This window comes from Aquarana catesbeiana, linkage group LG05, assembly GCF_042186555.1.
Source record: "Aquarana catesbeiana isolate 2022-GZ linkage group LG05, ASM4218655v1, whole genome shotgun sequence".
Classification (NCBI taxonomy): domain Eukaryota; kingdom Metazoa; phylum Chordata; class Amphibia; order Anura; family Ranidae; genus Aquarana; species Aquarana catesbeiana.
This window is the reverse complement of record NC_133328.1, coordinates 62,661,787-62,679,159: the sequence shown is the minus strand read 5'-3', so window position 1 is coordinate 62,679,159 and position 17,373 is coordinate 62,661,787. Positions and strand designations below refer to the sequence as shown.

Below are 17,373 nucleotides of genomic sequence, written 5' to 3'. Positions count from 1 at the left end.
CCCGAAAAGCGCCAAAAAAAGGACAGTAAAGCACTGCTAAAACTAGCAACACTTTATCGCCGACGCCCGGGCGCTGCCAGTGTCAGTGTGATAGGGCTTTTTTTTCTTTTTTTTTTTACAGTCACTTAATTTTTTATTTTTTTTTGGAGGTCTAAACAGACCCGCATATCTCTTATTTTGAGACAGCGACTGAAGATAGTCCCTTTTTCTCTGTATCACTTTACTTGAGTGAATGAGAATCTGTATAGAGATTCCATTCATTCAGAAAATGACAGTCTGATACATTGTAAGACTTGCAGTTATAATATATCAGCTGTCCGTGTCAGTGGGCACATAGCAGTGATCAGTAGTGATCGCTGCATGTGCCCTCTCTTCTACAGGGGGGAGTTTAGTAAACACATATTTACTAAAGCCCCCCAAGCCCCAACTTTACCCCCCACCCACACCACTCCACCCCTCCGCCGCGATCCCCAGCCTGACAGATCACGGAGATCTGTGCAGGGAGAAGATGCAGGCGGAGGGAAGCAAAGGAGATATGCCGCTCAAATCGACTATGGATCGGGAGTGCGGGGGCAGTTGGGGTGGGGATCTGTTTGGCTGGGGGACACATCTGGACCCCCCAAGCCCCATACAGCACCTGAAGCTGGTGGGAGTGAAAGAGGAGGGATGCTGCTAATGATGGTGGCTACAGGGAGTTGGTTTGCAGGGGGGGTCGTATCGGGTGGAGGGGGTTAATTAGTGCTTGGGGGGAGAAGGGGGGTGAAGGGGATAGGAAAGGAGAGTGGGGGGCAGCTTTAGATGAAAGTGTGCGGTGGGGGTGGAGAGGGGACAGGTAGGCGGCACGGGTGGGGGGAGGGGGGCAGTCACATTAGGGGTTAATAACTCTGATCAGTGGGTTGGAATCCACTGATCAGAGTTATAGAATTGTTCAGCAGTTTGCTGAACAATTCTGATGTAAGCTTATGGTCATTGAAGTGACCATAAGCCTATAGGAAAGGGAGAAATGAGGTCTGTACGCCGTACTGACCTGGCCACCTGCAGGCACTTCTGTACGTTTGTACGGCTTACGGACCTGGCAGTGAAAGGGTTAAAGAAAGGCACATAGACTATTATAGTCTCATGACTGGTCTGATTTTACCTCAAGCTCTTGTTTATCCCGAGAATTTTCTTTAATCCATGACACCAGATCCAAAACAGATGTGTTGGATCCAGTAGTCTAACAAGAGGAATGTTGGCATTCTTCTCCTCTAAGATACGATATTGTAATGTCATTGCCAACATGGAGTCTATTCCCAGAGACCACAGATAACTAGTCATAATGATGTCACTTAGGGTGAAATTTGTAAGTTCACTTACTAATGACATAATGTAATCTTCAGGGCTTTGTTTATTGGTCTTTGATTGCTTTGTTTGGCGTATGCCCTGGCTGTTGTTCACATATTCCAAAACCAGTTTGCTTAGCCGCTTCTTCATTACTGGATTGTATGAAAGCAGGCTGGTGGACAGAAATTCAAAGTCAAATTTTACTATGGCCTGTTGGGTATTGTTTAGTAAGAGACATTTTTTCAAGTGAACATGGATCTCTTCTGTGCTGAACAGAAGTATTCCTTTTGCTCGTAAAAGGTCATGAATCTGCTGTTGATTAAGTAGTAGCCCAAGATTGAGGCCACCCCAGTTTATTGACTGAGCGGGAAGGCCAATATTTCTTCTGAATTGGCAGAAAATGTCCAGAAAGGAGTTGGCAGCAGCATAATTAGCTTGTCCTGTGTTTCCAATGAATGAAGCAATAGATGAGTAACATACAAAATAATCCAGTTTTTGGTTTAATGTGGCACGATGAAGGTTGACAGCCCCATTGACTTTTGGGCTGAAAACCTTCTCAAAAAGTGACAAATTTAACTTCTCCAAGATGCTGTCATGAAGAACAACAGCACTGTGAAAGACACCTTTGATTGGAATATCTGGGAACATTTTTTGTACTAAATCAATAGTTTTTTCCACTTCAATGTAATGGCCGATATCACATGACATTGTGATTATTTTAGCATTCTTCACTTCACTCTGTGCTTTCACTATTTCTTCTTCAATTTCCTTAGTTGGGTTTCTCTTTGAAAGAATCAAAATGTGGTCACCTCCATTGTGTAGAATGAATTTCACAGTTTCAAAGCCCAAGCCAGTCAGGCCACCTGCCACAATGTAAAGAGCATTGTGCTTAAAAATCACTGGATCATTGATAAACATTGGTATCTTTGCGATTGTGTTCTTTTTAAGCTCAATGAGAGGTAAAGACTGAGCTCTAAAGTAGCTTGATATCGTATTGTCTAAAATAGATTTACTGTTAGTGCCTGAATTATGGCTTTCAATTGGATGATGGGGATGTCTGAAGACAGTGATTGTAACCATTTGTATATGGATTTTGCAGATTCTTGCAGATATGCTCTTTGGAAAATGGTAGCAAGGTCAAGAATATGTACATAAATGTCTTGTCGGCAGTTGAGTGCTAAATTGTGGAAATCTGCAAAATGTTTATAGTCACGTAGGATAACAACATCTTTAAGAAGGGGGGAGCTGGGTAAAGTCTACTGAGGTTATTTCTGATGTAGGAAGAATAATCATGGCACTACACTTTTTGCTATTACCTGTAATTCCTGGAGATATTGTTGTTTCCCAACCTCTTTGTTTCGCTGCCATTGATAAAAGTATACAAACAATTGACTTTTCTTCTGTCGTTACAATCGCCAATTTAGGTTTATTCTTTGCACTGGATAGTTGCTTATAGAAAATTTCCCATGCTAAAACAAATAGTGAAATGAAAGGTGAATCTCTCAGTACTGGAACCTTCTTCATCAAATAGCAGACCTTTTCAGGAATCATCACTTTGGAAGTCGCAACTGTTGGATAGCATGCAGCAACTCTATCCCCAACTTGAATTTTCTGGACATCTCTTCCAACGGCTGTTACAGTTCCTGCTAAATCCAGAGCAACTAGCTTATATTTATCAGAAGCCATGTCATTCCAGTACAATGTGTTTCCATATTGCCATCTAGAATTACTAACTGGGAAATAATCTTCAGTGTGGGCACCTATTTTGTCAATTTTTATCTCTACATCTTCGTTTGAAATTTCACTGAAGCTAGAATTGTTTGGTTCAGCAGAAAGATCAGTCATCGTATGAATATCTGAAGTACACAAAGTAAAATTGTCTGATTGTTCTAAAGGTGCTGTTTTTTGTGTTATGTTTTCAGTATCTGAATATATAATTGCACCTGTGTAAATTCTACCCTCTTTTATCCATATCTCTGGATGATCTTTTGGCTTGTAGAAGAACTTTAGCAAGTGCTTCCACATCTTGTGGACTTGAAGAGTTAATGTCAATCATCTGAAAGGTAATGTCTGGCATTTCAGTTACACAAGCATGTGTCATCCCATTGAAAGCAAAACCAGGGTTGATGTGATCTACTGTTCCTTCAGTTGTTTTAAATGTGACTGTCCTGATAGAAGTTCCAGAGCCCTTCTGTCTTACTGCCAACATCAGCTGACGGTAAACCTCACAGCATTTTGCTAGATATTGTGTAGGATTGTTTGGAACAGTATCACTGAGTCTATGGATTCCCCACATAAATACGACATCTTTAAATTTATTGCTGAATAGTTTGTGTAACTCAATGTCTGAATCCCAGCTGTTAAAGTTAATGTAACTCAATCCCTTGTGTATGTATGTTGATAATTGCTGACTCACTCCATGGTTATCTGCATAAATTAGCATGCTTGGATTTTCATTTGATGCATTCTTCAAGCTTGGTGCTTGTGTCCAATTCATTTGGAAAAAGGCGTTACCCTGTATTTTCATTGTTTGTTTCACAGATACCAATCTGACATTCTTCATCTCTGCTAGAACTAAACCACTGACATCTGCAAAGCATCCACACAGTTCAAAATAATTTTGTGCTGTTTTTGTTGTTTTCATGTAGATCACCATTTCTTCTTGGAGTGGATGAAAAATTGTCAGGCTTGCTATGGAGGATGGGAAGACTGCAGTAGCTCCTTTGATTTTAGAGCCTAAGAGACAAACCATTTGAAGGAAATAGTCCAAAATTACTGGGTGTATGTGGTATTCGTACATTGTTTCTTTGATTTCTTCACTGACTTTCACTCTGGCTATCACTTCATTAAACTCTTCCCCATAGTAAACCTCATCCAACTGTTTGTAAACTTTCCCATACTCAAACCCAAAGCCTGACAGTAGTTCATAAATGTCTTTCTGTTTAAAAGCAGTCTTGCACCTCTTGGCAACATTCTGAATGTAAATGTGTCTGTCAATATCTATTTTACTGTTATTTGTGTGGAGTTTTCCTTTTGCATAAACATGTGAAGTTAAAATATCAAAATGAGTGTCTTGGTCTTGTTTGTATAGCTTGACTTTTAACTCCTGGGATTCTCTTTGAAGAACACATGGATTGAGAAATGCTTTACTGATTTTTAAGGAGTTTAATGGCACCCTGGGCTTCAAGATTGCAACTGTAGCTGCCAATCCCAGTTCTACATAAAAAGCACCAGGAACAAGGGTAGACCCCAAATTTTTGTGCTCATAGACATACGGTGTCAGTGATTTCGATAGCGAGCATTTAAATTCAGTGAAATCCTCATTAACACTGTGCAGCAGTGGATGAATGGCAGAAACAGCTAATTGGTTTCCTTGCCTGATTTTTTCAAAATTGATATCTTGGTGGTTGTGCTCAAAGTGATATCTTGGTATTGAAGATGGAAAAGATTTATACTTGGAAAACAGATTACTCCAATTAGGATTGCATCCCTTTTTGAAAAGAGCAATCAGCAGGGAAAAAATAGTCTCATACTCATTTTTTGGATGCACAGCAGGCATAACGATTGTATCTGGTCCGAAAATCTCAACAATGTTTTTATGTAGTGCTCTGCGGGGCCCAATTTCTATAAACACAATGTGTTCTTTATTGTTGGCAGAAACTTTTATTGCTTCTTCAAATACAACTGGCTCACGAATATTTTTGGCCCAGTAGTCTCCAGTTGTAAAATCTCCTTTTGTCGCTGGCTTGCCAGTCACTGTGGAAATGAGCTGACATTTCAAATTATTTGCATGTAAGTTCTTTAAATTGGTTTTTATGTCATCCAATATTGGTTCCATCAAGTAACTGTGGTATGCAGTAGGCACATCTAAATCATGGAGAAATATATTACTTTTGTTGTAATGTTGGGACAAGTGATCACTTATCCTCTGAATAGCTTCTTCATCTCCGGAAAGTGTACATGAGGACGGACTGTTGTATGCAGCAATGCACGCTTTTTCATTGTATGACAAGATCATATTTGATATTTCTGTTACTGGTACATTTCCAACCACAAGCATTTTCCCTCCAGAAACCATATGTTGCAATTTGCTCCTGTGATAAATAACTTTAACAGCATCTTCGAGTGAAAGAAGACCAGAACAATATGCTGCAGCAACTTCTCCTACTGAATGTCCAACAATACAGTCTGGATTTACCCCCCAGTGTCCTAGAAGATCCACCAATGACACCTGGATAGTAAAGAGCAGCAATTGTGCAACATCTGGGCGGGAAAAGTCATCAGAATCGTTCTCCAGCAATTGTACCACAGAAAGGGAAATGTAAACTCGAATCACCTTGTCTACCTCTAAACATGCTCTGAACACTTCCTCATTTTCTAGCAATACCTTGCACATTGCTTTGGATAGGACTCCATTCCCACAGAACACAAACACAATCTGAGAACTTTTCTTGACTGGAGATGTCTCTGTATTTACGGATGGAAGCTGTTTCTGCAGATTAGGTAAGGAAGACACCAGAAATGCTGCTCTGTATTTGAAATTAGAATGACTTCTTCCGCAGGCAGCTGTGTACACCAAGTTCTCCAGAGATAATGATGATGGTATTTTACTCAGCTCTTGTTTTGTATCTTTAATGCTGAGATGAAGTGATTTATTGGAGGCTGCTGAGAGGATAAATATTTCAGCAGGTCTTTTGGAATGATGTTTGGGGTCATCCCCTTTGTATTGTTTGATGACAACATGAGAATTAGTTCCTCCAAAGCCAAAGCAATTAATGCCAGCCATTCTCCCACAGTTTACCTGTTCATGCCATTTCTCAGGAGCTGTTGGAACAACTAGTTTGGATTCTTCAATTTGTTTAATACCAAGTTCTTTAGAATAATGTAAAGATGGGGGAATCACTTCATGATGCATCATTAGCAGAACTTTTATTAATCCAGCCATTCCAGCAGCTGATTCTGTGTGTCCAATATTTCCTTTAACTGATCCAATTATCAGAGGTTTCATTCCACTTGGGCGCCTTTTCCCAATGACATTTCCTATACTGGTCACTTCAATTGGATCCCCAACAAGTGTTCCAGTGCCATGAGCCTCAACATACTGTATAGAACATGGATCTATAGCTGTGTAGATTTGCTTTAACAGTGACTCCTGTTGATTTTGAGATGGTTTGGTAATTGGTGTTACTGACCGCCCATTTTGATTAACTGAGCATGCACATATAACACCCCAGATTTTGCTGTAATCGTCTTTGGCCTGTAGAACAGAAAGAAAATCTGTTTATCTAACTTACTACATTAGATGGAGAAATATTGTAAATAAACCTTCACGTGACAAAGTTGAGTTTTGTTTATGTACTGGTTATCAGAAAGTAGTGAAATATGGAAAAGCAAATTATAGGTTACATTGGTTACTTTTGTATACAAAGCAGTAACTCCCATAACCCAGATTATTTTTATTTTTTGTAGCAGAAAACAATGTGACCTTAGTTTAATATAATATACATATACTGTGACATTTTAGTTATTATTCAATCACTTGGGACAAAAAAATTAAATATTCAATGGGCTCAACATGCCTCTCAGCAATTTCTTGTGGAGTCTGCTTTCCAAAATGGGGTCATTTGTGGGGGTTTTGTACTGCCCTGCCATTTTAGCACCTCAAGAAATGAGATAGGCAGTCATAAACTAAAAGCTGTGTAAATTCCAGAAAATGTACCCTAGTTTGTAGACGCTATAACTTTTACGCAAACCAATAATTATATGCTTATTGACATTTTTTTACCAAAGACATGTGCCTGAATACATGTTGGCCTAAATGTATGACTAAAATTGAGTTTATTGGATTTTTCTTATAACAAAAAGTAGAAAATATAATTTTTCCGTTCATGTCGCAAAAAAATGAAAATAGCAGAGGCAATCAAATACCATCAAAAGAAAGCTCTATCTGTGGGGAAAAAAGGGTGCACATTTCGTTTGGGTACAACATTGCATGACCGCGCAATTACCAGTTAAAGCAGCGCAGTGCCAAATTGTAAAAAGTCCTCTGGGCTTTAGGCAGCCAAATGGTTCGGGGCTTAAGTGGTTAAAGAGCTGGGGGGGGGGGAGCGAGAGTACTTACAGCAGAGGCTTCAGAAAGTATAATAATATTGTTCTGCCTACTTAGCCTGTTAGATAATATGTAAAATCTCAGTAGATTGCTAACTATCTGATTTTAGTCCAGTTCAATGTTAACTGACACATTATGTTTACTGAAGTTGTTCTCTGCTTTTGCACTGGTGAGTTGTTTATAAGCTGAATAGTTTATAATTGGCAACCATTTTTTTGTTTGTTTGGCACATGTGGATGAAATTAATTATAGTTTACCTGCTTTAAAGGTTTAAGAACAACAACACCACATCCTTCTCCTCTTCCATAGCCATCTGCCTTTTGGGAAAACGGTTTACTCGTTCCATCGGGAGAAATCATATTTGCCTTACTGAGAGTGACATAGGTATGGGGATCAAGAATACAGCTAGCACCACCACATATTGCCATCTTGCAATCTCCTGTAATAAGATCATTGTATAAAACATTTGGATAATGTATTTACTCTTTCCAAGCCTAACTAAACCTAATAAAAAAAATGGCAGTATTTGAAATTAATGACAGTTCTTAGTCTTGATATTTTATTTTTTGAGGCATAGTATGAGGCATAGTATGAGGTTAAAGTGGTTGTAAAGTATAATTGTTTTAAATAAAATAACAAACATGTTATCCTGACCTGATCTGTGCAAACATAATACACAGAGCAGCCCAAAGCTCCCCTTCTGGGGTCCCCTACTGGCACCCTTGGCTCCTTCACTGGCACCCTCGGCTCCTCCACCTCTGTGTGTGCCCTAGTGCTGGAACTACCAGGGTAACAAAGTTTGCACTTGCGACTGAGCCCTGGTGTTCCGCCACTGTAGGAGTGCCCCAGGCATCCTCTCCTCCCACCTCCTATCGCTTTCAAATTCAACTCACCAGCTCATGTAAAGGGGAGTGGAGACCATAAGGTAAGGGGGTAGACTGATATAAGGGTCCCCCCTTATATCAGTGTCCTCACTCACCTCTTACATCAGTGAACCACTTTACCTTAATGTATTCACTCTGCAGATTGGTGTAAAGGGCAAATCTGATATAAGGGGTCTCTGGTCCCCAGATCTCCCTTCCCCACATTAGAGTTTCCAGCATTCTCCCTTAAATCAGAGTCACCAGAGTTCACCCTTAAAGTGCACGGGGAACATTGCAGACTCTGAGGTAAATAAGAACTGTTGTAAGGGGGGCTCTGGAGACCAGAGAACCTCATACATCAGAGTTCCCCTTTACATCATGACCCACAGTGTTGCCCTTTACATCAGGGTCCGCAAAGTTCCCCTTTACATCAGGGTCTGCAGAGTTCCCCTTTACATCTTGGTACTCTGAGTTCCCCTTTACAAAAGGGTCCGCAGAGCCCCCCTTGCAATGTAAAGCGAAAACCCTGCAAACTCTGAATGTACTATAAAGGGGAACTCTCATGTAAAGGGGTCTCTTGGAACGCTGGGAACTCTGATGTAAGGAGGGACTCTAATGTAAGAGGCAACTCTGTGCACTCTAATGTAAGTGGGAACTCTGTAAAGGGCCCCCGGGGTCAGTGGGAAGGGCCCCAGGAAGGTTTTAGTTAAGCCTCTGGTGTTCCCTCATAGCAAGCCGCTTGCTATGGAGGCATGCCTGAGGGCTCACTTCTGAGCCAGGTTGTGTGCATCCATAGACACACAGAATGGTTTGGCTCTGCTCCCTCTTCACAGATTTGATTGACAACAGCAGGAGCCAATGGTTTTTGCTGCTGCCTCTGTGTCCTGTGAGGAGAGGAACACAGACCAGCACAACTGCAAACAGGCACAGCACTGGATCGAGATAGGACTCAGGTAAGTTTTTAGGGAGGTGAGGGGGCAATACAACTACTGGGTCTTTTTTATCTTAAAGTGCTAGTATACATCGCTGTGTGTGGCTAGGCGGAAAAAAACTCTCACATGTGTGGTATCGCCATACTTGGAAGGAATAGCAGAATGTGTTTTGAGGTGTATTTCTAAGTATGCCTATGCTGTGTGTGAGAAATCTTATTAACTGACAATTTTGTTTCTGCATTTTACAAAAACTTGTGGCAAAATTGATATTTTCAAAAGACTCATTGGGGGAGAGTTACTAAAAGTAATGCACTCAGAATCTGGTGCAGCTGTGCATGGTAGCCAATCAGGTTCTAAATTCAGCTTGTTTAATTAAGATTTGGCAATAAAACCTGGAAGCCGATTGGTTTTTATGCAAAGCTGCACCAGATTTTGCACTCTTCAGCTTTAGTAAATAACCCCCATTTTGCCTTTCAGAAAATACCTTGGGGTGTTTGCTTTCCAAAATTGGGTCATTTTGTGGGTGTTTCTCCTGTCCTGGTGTTTCAGGGACTTAGGAAATGTGATAGGTAGTTAAGAAATTAAAAGTATAATTTATGCTTCTTGAAAGCCCAAAGATGCTCTTTGGATTTTGGGCCCCTCTATGCATCTAGGCTGTGAATCTAGGCTATGAAAAAGTCCCACACATGTTTTGGAATGTAATTGTAAGAATGTCTTTGCTGTGTGTGAGAAATAACTTGTTAAATTTACAACTTAGTGGGAAAAAAAATAAATTGATTTCATTTCTTCATTTTCCAAAAAACTACTATGCCTCTTACTAAATACCTTTCACTGTTTACTTTCCAAAAAAGGGCCATGCTGTTGGTATCTGTACGGTCTTGGCAGATTTCAAATATACTGTATATTCTATAGTTTGTAGACTCTACAGTATAACTTTCACACAGACTAAATAATATACACTGTTTTTTTACTAAAGCATTATACATTTTGGACTGGAAGGGGGTGAAACAGCCCAGTCTTTAAATGGTAAGTGGGAAAATACTGGCTTACTATTTTGGAAAAAGGTTTGTTAACCTGGGATTTCTGTGTGAATTAGTTCCTAAAAAGTAGGGGTGCTGAAATTAATCGTTGCATCGATGCATCGCGATTCGGGTGTCCCCGATGCGGCATTGATGCATAAGGACCCGAAAATCGATTGCCGTGTGACGTCATCCCGTCTTGCTCCGCCCTCCCGGGAGAGCGCTCCGAGCGTATTGTTAAAATTACTTTGTTTTAATAAATGCCATGTTACAATGAATGATGTGCCGCGCTGTATGTGTTTTTAAAAAAATAGGGAACTTCATACCGAATTTCACAGTACAATACATCCCGCTCATGTGACTGCCCTGCCTGGCCCGCCTCTCTCCTCTCTCCTCTCAGGTCTCTCCGGAGTCCTAAAGTCAGCGGGGAATTTTCAGCCCCGCCCGCTGACTTTAGCTATCATATCAGAAGAGAGGCGGGCGGGGCTTGGAATTCCCCGCTGACGTCAGGACTCAGGAGAGACGTGAGACGTGAGAGGAGAGCGGAGAGAGGTGGGACGGGATGGGCAGTCACGTGAGCGGGATGTATTGTACTGTGAAATTCGGTATGAAGTTCCATATTTTTTTAAAAAGCACATACAGCGGGGCACATCATTCATTGTAACACGGCATTTATTAAAACAAAGTAATTTTAACAACAGTAAGTAGAGTACAAATTTGTACTCTACTTACACCTCACACTCCCTGCTGACAGGTCCCTGGGCTTTCCTTTGCACATTCCACTGTTAACTCCTAGTGTGCTGGAAGGTGCAGACAGGAATGCCAAGGAACTATCAGCACCAGTGGCGGCCCATGCATTGTGGGTTAGTGAATTGATGACTGCATTTGATTGGCACAGGTAGCTGCATTTAATGGGCACAGGTGGCTGCATTTGACGGGCACAGGTGGCTGCATTTGACGGGTACAAGTGGCTGTATTTGACAGGCACAAGTGGCTGCGTTTGACGGGCACAAGTGACTGCTTTTGATGGGCACAAGTGGCTGCGTTTGACGGGCACAAGTGGCTGCGTTTGATGGGCACAGTGGCTGCGTTTGATGGGCATAAGTGGCTGCATTTGACGGGCACAAGTGGCTGCATTTGATGGGCACAGTGGCTGCATTTGATAGGGGAGGTTCAATTTTGAGCACCAGCTGCCACTGGTCAGCACAGAGACAGTACAGGGAACTTCACAGGGCTGTTTGTTAGCTGTGGATTGTAATCCCTCCTGACCCCCCAGCAGCAGTGTGTGTGAATGCCTGTACCCTGTAGTGCACTTTTTAAGGGAGTGAGGTTATTTTTAATTCAAAGCGGAGTTCCAGTCAATTTTTTGTTTATTAAAAGTCAGCAGCTACAAAAAAAGTGTATCTTATGACTTTTAATAAAAGGACACTCACCTGTCCCACAATCCAGCGACGTGGCCACCCAAACCCTCCATTCTTTCCCCCGCCTGTCCACAGCACTGGCAATACTACTGTGGGCATCCAGCTGTGACAGCTTGCAGCTTCACAGCCAGGTGCGTATGTTTCACTGCACTGTTCTGCATAGCCGGGCAATCTTTTGGGAACTGTGATATGTCCCAGAAGATTGCAGGGTGGAAGGGCCACCTAGGCGGCCCAAGCGGATATGGGAGCTCGTCGGTAATCGTGATGCATCGCGAAATCGAATCGAATGCACACCCCTACTAAAAATTGATCTTTTTTCTGTTAACAAATTTAAAAGAGAAGCATGGCCAAAACTTTTTTTGGTTGTATTTCTCTTTTGGGCCACTGGAGAACACTTACTTTTGTTCTCCTGTGCCCCAGAGTTAACTGATAGAGTGTTATTGTCTGCTATCAGTTGATGGACAGAGCCGAACCAGGCTTCCGAAAGGATATTGTCGGGATCCACCCAGTTACCTGACTGACAGCTACTTCCACCTTTCAGTGCGTGGCTAAGAGCCAGAGCCAGCTGGCTCCAAGTGGAGATCCAGTGAGACAGTCATCGATCTCCAATGGGAGAAGATCTAGTTCTGAGCAATCAGCGGTCAAATGATCATTCAGTTCTTGGCCTTACATAAACAAAAGCAGCGCTCTATGGGACAAAAAGTCAAAATATCTGTGTCCATATGTATATTCACATATAAATATATGTACACCTTGGATTGGATTTTTAAAAAAGAAGCACTTCTGCCGGTCACGGCAGTGTCAGGAGCTGGGCTCCGTGATCCACACACGAGCAGCTGACTGGGATGGTATCCGTCAATGCCGAGCAGTGGATCCGGGAGAGGGGAGACAGGGATGCCTGACGTGACTGAGCATGCGCCGAGACCTGAATGTGATGTCAGCGCTTCTTCCGGGTGCAGAGACCAGATCAACAGAGGTGGACCGCAAGCTGTGGGGTTGCCGTAGCTGACATGTTTTGCGTGCCTGCGCTTTGTCAAAGCTACGGAGGCAACCACAAGGAAATAATTTAAAGCTAATGGCTGGAGGGATGGGAGGGGAAAGACGAGGAACAAGCCTGCCGATAAATGTTAACCCCTCATTCTCACCGACACATGGCATACATTAATAGGTCATTAGACAACATTAAAAATTAAACAAATAGTTATAAAAAATGATAAATTGATCTGATATGATTAAAATGAAACTCCAGAGGTCACAAATGTATATATATCTGTGTAAAATGAATTATTAATGTAATAAATGATGATGAATTAATGATAAAAGAAAATGATAGTGAAAAAATAATAATAATAATGAATAATAATTAAATATATATATATATATATATATATATATATATATATATATATAAATAATGAAGTGAAAAATGAATCTATGACAAAATTATATGTGGTATGAAGACCCATACCTGCATCGGTGCACACAGACAGTGTGCCAATGCCGACAAAACCATATGAATGTAAAGCAGAAACCATATGGATGGAAGAAAGGGATATTAAAACAGTATACACTGATTAAATGAAAAACTAGCAATTAAAAACAGAAACGTCATAGACTGTTATGCAGGAGATAGTTGGAGAGCAGGAGATAAAATTTTCCGACAACAAAATCCGATCGCGTCAATTCCGACCGTGTGTTGCCTGTTCCGACGCACAAAGTGCCACGCATGCTCAGAAGAAATTCCAGCACGGAACAGCTCGTTCTGGTAAACTTAGCATCGCAACGGATACAGCACTTTCGTCACGCTGCAATGTCAAAAATGGTTTAATACAGCGCACTCTCTTCTTCTTTATAATGTGACAAGAATATAGTAGTTTTGCTGCTCATATTCACACAGACTTCTCACAAACTTATTTCGTTACTATTTTTCGGGATTCCCTCAATATATTTTGATTTCTCACATCTGACAACATTTTTTTTTGTATTTTTTTTTTTTTTTTGGCTTTAATATAGATTCTTTTTTTGTGTTTGTATTTTTTTGAAGGGTGTTATTTTTTTGGGGGGATTTTGATTTGTACTCTCGAAAATGTTTGTGTGTCTTTTTTGTGACAAGTTCCCACAACACCATTGATATGTTGTTTTATTTAATCTGCAGGAGATTGTTTGGTGTTGTTGTCCCTTATGTTAGAAATGTACCTGAATTGTCACCAACAAACTGTCCTTTTTGGATGAAAACACACACAGGAGAGTAGAATTTCCCTAAAAAAATTTTATCAAGGGCTCACAACTAAACAAAGAGGGAGGCAACGCTGGAGAAACAGCAGGAGTGGGTGAAGCCTTGGACCCCCAGGGCACACATCAACTATTTAAAAGCAAAATTGGTGGCCTGAGGAGTCCATATCTAAGGGAGGGCAGTCTGGTCCAGAAGTCCCTGAGATCCGGAAAGCAGCAGATGACATCTGTGTCCCCAGGCTGTGGTCATACAAGAAACTGCAGCTTTTGTCAGACCAGACTGAACCCAGGGTCATCACTCTCAGGTCTTCCTTCCACGCTTCCTTCCACGTGGTGGCTCTGGTGGTGGAGTTGTGGCAGCAGGAGGAGGAGGAGGATGGTCCAACTCAACCACGTCGGTCTTGGGTGTTAGTTCCCCACTCACCCCCTTACGTAGGACTTTATACATAAGGTCCTCACAGAGCTTGCGTTGACCCTCCTGCATGCCCTGCAGTTTGGTGGCAGCCATGCAGGCAAAGGCCTCTTCAGGAGTGGGTAAGGCTCGTAGGGACGCCGAAGCCTCCTGAATCAGCCTGAGCGCTGAATCCTGCACGGGACTCGGAGTCGTCTTCCTGGCTCTTTTGTATGGAAGGCGGAGGGGAGGAACCTGAGATTCAGTCAGGCTGCGACTGGTCCCAGGCTTCTCTTGGCTGACACTTAGCCCCGCCTCCTCCTGGCTGCCACTAACCCCCGCCTCCTCCTGACTGCCACATTCCACAACCTCCTCCTGGCTGAGGTCTTCCTGTGTATGAAAAAGGGACATAGTTTTAGTATTTTAGTCATCAATCACACACAATTTTCACCTCCTGACTGTTGCAAATTGAATGTTAACAAATATAACAGACTATCCTTCTGAGCCCAGCAGTTTTCATTCTTTTCCCAAATTTGGGTGCCCACTACTGTCTATTGATATGTAAAACACTTTTTTCAATCAGCAATTAGTGATCAATAATAACATCTAGTAAACATCATTTATTTATTGACAAGAAATCTGTAGAAGAATGCTATACCTGGCTCCAGCTGGGCTCCTCCACTTCTTCCTGGCTGGAAGGACCAGGTTGGACATCGGAAGCCTCAGCTGGGGTGGAAGAAAGAGTGGAAGGAAGAGTGGAGAGGGATTCCCTGACTTCAGTGTGGTCTGACAGAAATCGCAGTCTCTCATAGTACCACAGCCTGGGGACATAAACGTCATCTGCTGCAGCTCCGGATCTCTGGGAATCTGTGACCTTCTTGCGCTCCCTAAGATAAGTGCTCCTCAGGCCACAAATTTTGGTTTTTAAATAGGGGATGGTTGCTGTGGGGACCACCGGCTTCACCAACTCCAGCAGTTTCTCCAGCGCTGCCTGCCTCTTTTGTTTATGGTTATAGTGGGGATGTCTCACCTGCCACAGACAGGGCAGCTCCCTGTACTTGTCTATGAACAGGGGGAGGAAATTGTGGTCGTTGAACCCATCCATTTTCTCTGCAAGATACAACATGAGACAAACCCTAATGTCATGCCAAACTCTCCTAATCTTGTTACAATATAGGCTTCCATTTCGAAGCAGTATAGGCCCAAGTTTAATCCTACCTTCGTTATCACCATCGGCGCCTCTGATGCTCCTTCCTCCGCTCACAGATCGTACGTAAGACGCACACGTGTTACGCTTTATACACACTGCGCATGCGTGTAACTCCGCCCGCCCCTGACGTTCCTTCTAGTCTATTCCCCGACCCTTTTCGTTCGGCGCAGTGGGGGAAGAGCACATGGTGGATACACAGCAGGATCGTGCTAATTGTAGCAACGACGAGGAGGAGGAGGAGGAAAGGCCGGATCCGGACACATCCTGATCCAGAAGGAGATTTAAGGACTCAAATATGTCCTTTGGGGAGATGTTGGAGATGGTGGACATCCTGAAGAGGGCCGACTATGATGGAAAGTATGGACCTTACCCCAACCCCAGTGTCAGAAAGGCCAAGATCATGGCGAAAGTGGTCAGGAGTCTGCACCGGAAATTCGGGGTACGACGATCGAAAGATCAGCTCAGGAAGCGGTGGTCGGACCTCAAATTACGAGAACATGAGCAGTACAGAAAGATCCGGAGAGTGCTGCAAAAAAGTAAGTAGTTGTGCTGTGTTCCTATTCTTTTAGTCTTTATTACGTTCGTGCTGCTCCATGTGCTTTTAGGAACTGTTGTACAGTTTAAAATGGCAACTTTCATGTTCATGGGCACATTATTCGTTCGTATCAAACATTTTTCTTTCGGACTCAAAAATACCATAGTTTAGGCCATATGCATTTGGCCACCATTTTTACGCCCTATACTTGTCTTAAAAAAATTGGGTTGTGTAGATGGCTTTGTTACTAGAATGAAATGCAAACTAGATTCTGTGTAAGGAGAGGACACTGAGCAGCTGTTTTCACATCTGGACACTGGAGCACTAGTGTGGGACCCCAGAAGACCATTTTTATTAGGGGGGCCACACAGGTGCTCCAGTGTATACTATAGGGGGGGGGGCCTACATCTGTGAAGCTTGTACCAAACAGGTAAAGTATTGAAGCTTGACAAAGGACACTGAAAATGCTACATTTTGGAACTCTGCTAAAATTGACAATTGTACCCCACTTCCAAGCAATGTTTCCTATTTCTAGTTCTGCCATCAAATATCTGTGTGCTAATTATACCATTTTGTTTGACATAGGGGATAAAAGACTCGGAGGACACCCCTCATCCGAGGAGACCAGAGCCCCCCCCCCCTCTGGAAGAAGAGGAAATCCCCCCAACCCAAGAAGAGCAGGAGGAGGAAGACATGGTGGAACTAGTCACCACAACAGGTGAGTGTCTGCGACCACAGGCTCAGGTAAGAGATGGATGGCGGCATATTTTTGACACCTAATTTTTTTCTTTTTAGGTGATCGTGATGTTGTGGCTCCAGATCCTTTCACATCCGAAAGTGCCCAGATCCTGATCGGGGAGATCATGGGGTGTAATTTACAATTGGAAAACATCAAGAAAAACATCAATGATGTTATTCAAAAAAATAAAAACATCATTGATGTTTTGGGGCGAGTTTAAAACCCCTCCAAATCACTTTCTTCTTTTGTGTGCTACAATGTGCAAAATGTTTTTGTGATTTTTCACAAAGCCAAATTTGGAGGATGCACACAGTGTGTCAACATGTGCTATCTGCCATCACGGGAGATCAATGGACGCGTTTTGGGGGTGCAACCCCTTCCTCAATAATAAAGTAACGGTGAGGAAGGGCTTGCTCCCCCAAAACACATCCCTTGATCCCCCGTGATGGCAGGTCGCACATGTTGACATTGGTAAATTGCTGTGCATCTTCCAAATTTGGCTTTTCCAGGGGTGACTTCACCCCATCTGAACGCAATATCAAACACAGTTCCGAAATACTCATGTCTGATATTGCCTTCAAGTTCTCCAAAATGTGACG

At 42.4% G+C, this 17,373-nt stretch overlaps 1 protein-coding gene across 1 annotated transcript in view; it reads right to left on the bottom strand.

Moving 5' to 3' along the window:
- Nucleotides 1-507: 507 nt before the first annotated feature.
- Nucleotides 508-17,373, bottom strand: part of LOC141145938 (phenolphthiocerol/phthiocerol polyketide synthase subunit C-like) — a 92,626-nt gene continuing 75,760 nt past the window's right edge. The window contains 4 exon segments of the mRNA XM_073632733.1: nt 508-2,455; nt 2,570-3,322; nt 3,324-6,580; nt 7,690-7,871. Of these exon segments, the coding sequence (XP_073488834.1) occupies nt 1,135-2,455; nt 2,570-3,322; nt 3,324-6,580; nt 7,690-7,871 (5,513 nt within the window). The 3' untranslated portion in view covers nt 508-1,134.